This window comes from Xiphophorus hellerii, chromosome 20 (assembly GCF_003331165.1).
Source record: "Xiphophorus hellerii strain 12219 chromosome 20, Xiphophorus_hellerii-4.1, whole genome shotgun sequence".
Taxonomy (NCBI): Eukaryota; Metazoa; Chordata; class Actinopteri; order Cyprinodontiformes; family Poeciliidae; genus Xiphophorus; species Xiphophorus hellerii.
In genome coordinates, this window is record NC_045691.1 from 13,822,320 (window position 1) to 13,829,320 (window position 7,001).

Here is a 7,001-nt window from a genome sequence, read left to right on the forward strand (position 1 = left end):
TGTCTCTTAAATTTAAAAAAATTACTGTTTTAGGAAGGAGTGAAACTTAATAAAAAGTGAAACCTTTTATTTGATTTAAGTCAGAATTTCTTCAGAAGTTAACAGACTGTTGTTTTGTGCTCTGGGTGGTCTGAGACTTCCTGCTCATTAGCGACCAAAAGTAATCTGCTTTTTCCTGTCTCTTTCCCAGCTGCCACATGTAGGAAGTTGTAGCTTTTATGAACAGCTGGACTGACACCAAGAAGACATTTGCAGAAATGTAGCATAACTTGCACATGTAGTGCATTTTTGCAATTCTTGTGTTTCCAGTTCCCAATGGAAAATCAAACAATGAGTATTTTCATTTGTGTCTGTGTTGGATACAGTTTTGGTGATTAATTTGTGTGTTTATGCATTACCAGGGAAACACTATATCTGGTGCAGTTGCCCAACACGGTACCAGAAATCTGTTGACCACAGCTCTTAGGGGGAGGGCAGGGAAACGTTTTTGAGGAAATGGGTGTAGAGAACCCCTCCTATGCCCAACTCTGCATTCCTCCTCTGCACTCTTTTCTTCAAGTTAATTTTTCCAAACGCCTCTGCAGAAGAAAGACGAGAGGAAAACAGCAGAGCAGCAGCTGAACCATCAGAGAGAACCATCAGGAGTTTATATCCTGTTGCTCTGAACATAACGGTAAGTTTTTTCTTTGCAGCAGCCTGACGCATATTAGATTACACCAAAATAGGTCATTGCATGTTTTTATGAAGATGCTAACCAGAGAGCTTGCAGATGTAATTAGATGTCCTAAAATAGCTTTGGTCTGAATGTTTTACACAAGTAGAATGATGGTTTTATGTATTTATGATTGGTTTGCATTTGTAAGATTCCAAAGTTACATCTGCATATAGTCAAAGAGTCGTACAAACACATTTCTCTCTGACCACTTCCTGACAATAACAGAGCAGGGAAGGATATCAAACCTCCCTCTCTAGAGTTTTACTGTAGACATATTACGTTACACTGACAATGGCAACGTACTATGTTGCTTATAAATCAATTTGTTCTAACTGGAATGTAAAAGTGAAGTTTAGCAAGAAGAAGAAGAAACAATGAACTGATACTTATGTTCAAATTCAATCCTAAACAAAACACTGAATGTCGGGATTTATTGGAAAGTTATTCCAGAGATCAGGGTAAAAATGGGAGGAAAAAGCTATGAAGCCAGATGTATTTTTCATCAACTAAAGGTTTTGCTAACAGTCCGAATATTAGGCCGTACACTTGCAACATGGTGTATTTATTTCAGATAAGTAAAGTGGAGCAAGATTTAAATCTAAATGTGATTACTTTCACTTTCATCATAATCGGACGACGGCTGGCTAGATAATCAAAAATGTTCTTTTTTACTGCCTGCAACTTTTTGGACAAACTGCAGCTGAAGGGAGAACTAAATCTATCACAACTAAAACATCTAGGTAAACATACAGCTCCGGAAAAAATTAAGAAGCCACTTAAAATGATCAGTTTCTCTGATTTTATTCTTTGTAGGTATATGTTTGAGTAGAAAGAACATTGTTCTTTTGCTCTATAAACCTACTGACAACATGTCTCTGAAATTCCAAGCAAAAATGTAATATTTATTTAAATGAGAAATGGTCAAAATAACAAAATAGACCTCAAATGATGAAAAGAAAACTAACAAGTTCATATTCATTTATAAATAACAACACAAATGTTTTAACTCAGTTCAGAAATCAAAATTTTTTAATAACCAGGAGGTTTTCAAAGTGCAGTGGGCTCTTCATTTTTTCCAGAACTGTATACACAAGGTAAGTAAGTACTGAACTCATCACAATATCTCATTGTAAACATATTTCTAAAGGTGATATAGACATGAAATTTTCACCAGGTGTTGCCTAGCATTACATGTAACTGTTCCTCTATGTTTTGAAGCTGTTCATTACCAACAGAGGCTCTTGTACACAGTATTTAATGAAAACCAATAAGTATTCAATACTTTTTTCTTGTGTCATTTCATATTGTTACACATAACTTAATTTCAGATTTTTATTTATTTTGGTTTCTTTTCATGCATGGATTACTTGGCTTGGCATCAACACCAGTAATGTGTCAATAGCGTATTTAGAAATATATTTAAAATGAAAAGTTGTGATATGTTCAATACTTATTTTACTCGCTTTACTTATTTTACTTGTAATATAAATGAACACGTCATTTATATTACAAAGTGATTATTTAAATATAGAATGTTATTTCCCCTTCGCAACAGGAAAGCAGAACTGAGTGAATACAGCCTTTTCTACTCCTGCAGGGAATTTTAAATATATGTGACATTAATTAACTTAATTTTCATAAATCAAACTCCTGATTTTATTAGAAGTTTTTAATGAATTAGTCTTAGCAGCATGATTTAAGTCTTTAAAACATTTCCTGTGCCTTCTGGTTGTTAAATATAGCAGAAGATTACCAACCTTCTAACAGAATCACTTCGTCCAACATCCTTGGTGAAAAACTTTTATGTTTGTTTGTTTGCATGATCTAAGGAGTTTTAAAGTTTGCTTCAGAAAGTGGATGGAGCATGAAGTGGCCCCACCTTCACTTCTCTCTTTCTTGTGCTTTGATTAATAAGATCCTCATCACAGATGAAAAGCTGAATGATGAAAGAGCTGAGTTTCCTCAGGAGCCACAAATTAACTCCACTTTTATGTGTCATTTTAGAACATGCAGAGGGAAAAATAAAATGTTTATCACTGGTAAAGCAAAATTGTCAGTGTCAATTGGAAATTATTTAAATGGTTAAACAATAGTTTCTTCTGTTTTAACACCACAGGTTGCTTGGCCGTAGGACATACTTTGCTGCAAACAGCCATGGTGCGTCTGCTGGTATCCGTCACTGTCCTGCATTTGGTCAGCTTGGCCATGCTTTTCATCGCCACTCTGGAAAAGGTTGGACGAAGGATTGGTTTGAATGTGCTCTATCCTTGTTTAAACAGTAGAGGGCACCATCATACCTTCTGCTTTTACAAAAGGAAAGTGTCCAGAGCTTTTAAATAATTTTGGTTTCATCGTTGCAGTCCTGGTGGGTTTGGACAGAGACAGAAATCACTGACCTTTGGCACAACTGCTTCTACATGAACTCCACGCAAACCTGGGTTTGTGCAGCAGCCACTGAAAGCGGTAACTCATCATTCCTCAACTTATCCAAATTAGATTCTTCTTTTGAGGTTGGATGTTTGTTGTTTTATCTTACACTCCTTTTTTCCCCACTTTTCCCAGACTGGCTTCAGTCCGTTCAGGCCCTCATGATCCTGTCTGTGGTTTTCTCATCCGTCTCTCTCCTGGTTTTTCTGGGTCAGCTCATCTTCTTGTCCAGGGGACGTCTCTTCTACTTTACAGGCCTCTGCCAGGCATTTGCAGGTAATTTTATGACTTTATCTTAGTAAATATTAAAGAGATAAAGTGGATCTCAAACATGTATCCTATAAAAAAATGTCACAAATGATTTTAACACCTTTTTGACATCAACCTGTACAATTAAACTTAATACAAACAAATCTGAGATGAATTTTAAGGAATCTGATTAACTTTAAATAATGTTCAGACTTCTGAGTCAGATTTTCTTGGATTTTGGAAAGGATCAAATGGATAAAAAAATTACTCTACAAATGTATCAGTCAGGACAAAGAAACGCTGCTTCCAACAAAATCAATAAGTATTTACATACATGATGGCGTTTGTTCGATCACCTGCTCAGTTCTTACTCATTTTTAAATAACATTTCCACTGTTATTCCACACTTTTTCTCTGTAAATAGTTTCTTTTATCAATATTTAACACACATGCACAATATGTAAATTTTTGTAAAAGTGATCCGGCTCAGTTGCACATCCCTTGGATCGCGAGTTTTTCTAAGAACTGCAGAGTAGTTTTGTACAGTATATTATCATCACTATTATTGTTGTTAATCTTGTCTTTTATGCATTGTTTTTAACATTTCAGTTACTCTTTTTTGTGTGTGAGCCTTTATACCTGATGCTTCTGTTACACCTGAATGTCCCCTTTGTGTTTCTATTCAATTTTATTTATTAACACAAATATTTGCTCAAGCTTCCAAATAATTAAATTAAGGTTTTAACTGTGCAAAAAGTCCAGTCTTGAGTTTTCTTGCTACTAAGCTGACAGTAGGCTGTTAGAGTTATAACAAAGAAGAAGTGATTAATGTCAAAAACTAAGCCTTAAAGTACGTGTAAAGTGCTAGAGTTAGTAAATCCTGCAGCACACAGAGTTCAGAGGTCACCAACCTTCTTGAGAGCGAGTGGCTGCAGACAAACTCCATGTGAAATGAGTTCTGGACGAGCAGCTGCATCCAAAACTTACGTCACCAAGTGGGAATGTAGATCAGCCTCTGGAGCAGAGGAGAAGGCTCTTTAGAGGGACAAATCATGCTTTCCTGTCTGGCTAAAGGCCCTGTTCATCTTCCCATATCTGAATTTTTCAGGGAACAAAGTGACCAGATCAGACATTTTAGAATAATTATGAATGCTTTAGATAAGGCCCATATTAGATTATTATTATTTTTTTTATTTTCTGTGCACATAGGGCCTTTTATAGCACAATCAAGTAACTGTGTTAGCTACAGTTGTTGTAAAAATGCTGTATATACCAAACATGACTTAATTTGATGCCTTGAAATTGGGCTTCTATCTTTTTAAGACCGTGGTGTCAAACTTCAGTCCTGCAGCTTTTAGTTGTCTCCCTGCTTCACCACGCCTGGCTCCTATATTATATTAATATTTTGATATAAAGCTCAAAAAAGTTTTTTACTTTTAAACTTGCACTCGGAGAAATATTCATATCCCTTGCAAGCACCCAGACTCCTCTCTCAATGTTTTCATTGCACACTTAGGCATTTTAATCAATCCCATTGTTCCAACTTTGTAGGAACAATTTGCCTTCTATTGTTTCAAAATGACAGCCCACAAGTTCATAAAGAAATGTCTATAAAGACATGCATGAGTGATATCAGTGTGGAAGAATATGGGGGAATTTTACTGCCACAAGTCAAAAGCAGGATTTCAGACCGAAGGAAACAAACGCACCCAGTACAACACTTTTATTCTATTGGCTGAGAGGTTGCCAGGCAACGGTACTTTTTCTTCCGAGAGAGCAGAAAAGAATTTGCAAGCGAGCAGAGAGGTTTGATCCGAGCAGAGACCAATTCTGAGCGCGAGGAGAAAGGTTTGAGAGAGCGCAGTGAATATCTGAAAGAGAGCAGAAGTTTGGAGTACAAGCACTACAAGTTTTGAGAAGCAAGTCATGAAGTCCTGCTTTCAAACTGAAAATGTGTGCTGTCAATTTATCTATTTCCCCATAGAAGAACTTGACTGACCTGTTACATTAGGTGAGAGCCAGGAGAGTTTCTTCCAAAGATAAGCTACAAGCTTAGCTTAGCTGTCTGATGAACTCAAACTTCAGCTTTTTGGTCATTATTTTGGAAAGTGTGTTAGGCAGGAAATAACAATGCCATGGACAAGAATAGGAACACCAAACTGACAGTAAACAATGAGCTCACCAAGAGAAAAATGTCTATTTAAAAAAAAAAGACTCAGAGAACTAAAACTCAAACCTCTGTGGGACACCTGAAGACGGTTTTGGACACAAGATGTCCTCTCAGTCTGATATGTGGAGAAACTTTGAAGCAGAATTGGCAAATATTACCAAGTCAACATGTGTGACGCCGTTCAAAGAAGACCGAATGAATCAACACATTATTAGTTCAAGGGCGTACACACTTATGCAATCAGGTTGTTACACCTTTATCCCAAAGATTTATTGGTTTAGCAAATACTTTACATCACATTAAAGCTGGGAAAACTACCTGAAATCATTTATTATACATGTCATGTTTAAAGACTTTAACATCTGAGTCACATTACTTTTTTAACATTATCTTTATAATCTTAAGTTTTATCAAATACTGAATTAAATAACCATTGTTGCAGCTAGATTGTTTTTGGTCCAGTTCTGGAGGTGAAAAGCACCAGTGTTGGATTCAGGCTCTGTGGTAGATTCTGCAACGTGTCAGTAAATATGAGATGTTTTTTTTATTCTTGCAGGTTTTACAGACTTTGCCGCTTGCCTCATCTTCACCTTCCACAGAAAGGAGATTCTAAGCCACTCCAGAGATCCAAGCAATGGACGCTTTGGCTTCTGCGTCATCCTGGCGTGGCTGTGCGTCCCTCTGCTTCTCGTCAGTGGAGTCCTGTACGTCCATCTGCGAAAGAAGCAGTGAAGCAAGAAGAAATAAATGCATAAAGGGAGCTGTTTTCAGAGAATCTTTAAATAGAACGAGGTTAAATGTCCAGGAGCGACACATTTTATTTTCTTTTATTCTCTTGTGTGGTGAAATAATCTTGATAGCATCTCAAAAATGCTTTGAGATCTAATCTCATTGTGTAATATGAAGCATTATGACAGAGAAAAATAAACTCATAACTTGTTTTTAATCATTGTTTGGGATCATTTTGAAGCACTCACGTTGCTTATTTTAATATTTTCAAAGAAACACATTGTGAGATCTCTCCTTTACTGGAGAGGGTTTCTGTGTTAATGGGACTAAAATATGCATTTGGATTTGTTTTGTGCGTTACGCAAGAATATGGCAAGAATATGGCACTGCCAGCTGTACGAGTCTTTCTCTTTCTCTTTGTGTTTTAATCTGTAGCTCATTTGTGGCATTCAGTGTTTATCTTGTCAAACTATGACCTCACCATTTTTCTGCAGAACTGAATGGGGACAAATAAGGAAGCAGCAACTTGATACTTCATAATATCTAGAAGTATTTCCTACTAAATCAAAAAGAAAGCGATGTGATTGCACCGCCATGTTGGATATGCAGAGAACTCAAAACTTCATCAACTATAAGACTGCTTCTCAAATCTGCAAAGAATTTCCTGTTTATTCGTTTCCCGACAAACGAATGCACTTAAAAAACTGCTTT

At 36.5% G+C, this 7,001-nt stretch overlaps 1 protein-coding gene across 1 annotated transcript; it reads left to right on the forward strand.

Annotated features, from left to right (window-relative positions):
* The first annotated feature begins 467 nt into the window (after positions 1–467).
* On the forward strand, positions 468–6,507 carry LOC116709778 (epithelial membrane protein 3-like). The gene is made up of 5 exons (XM_032548430.1): positions 468–673; positions 2,832–2,947; positions 3,076–3,178; positions 3,278–3,418; positions 6,118–6,507. Exons 2-5 carry the CDS (start codon positions 2,870–2,872, stop codon positions 6,291–6,293), a joined length of 498 nt encoding a protein of 165 aa, XP_032404321.1. The 5' UTR covers positions 468–673; positions 2,832–2,869; the 3' UTR covers positions 6,294–6,507.
* The last annotated feature ends 494 nt before the right edge of the window (positions 6,508–7,001 follow it).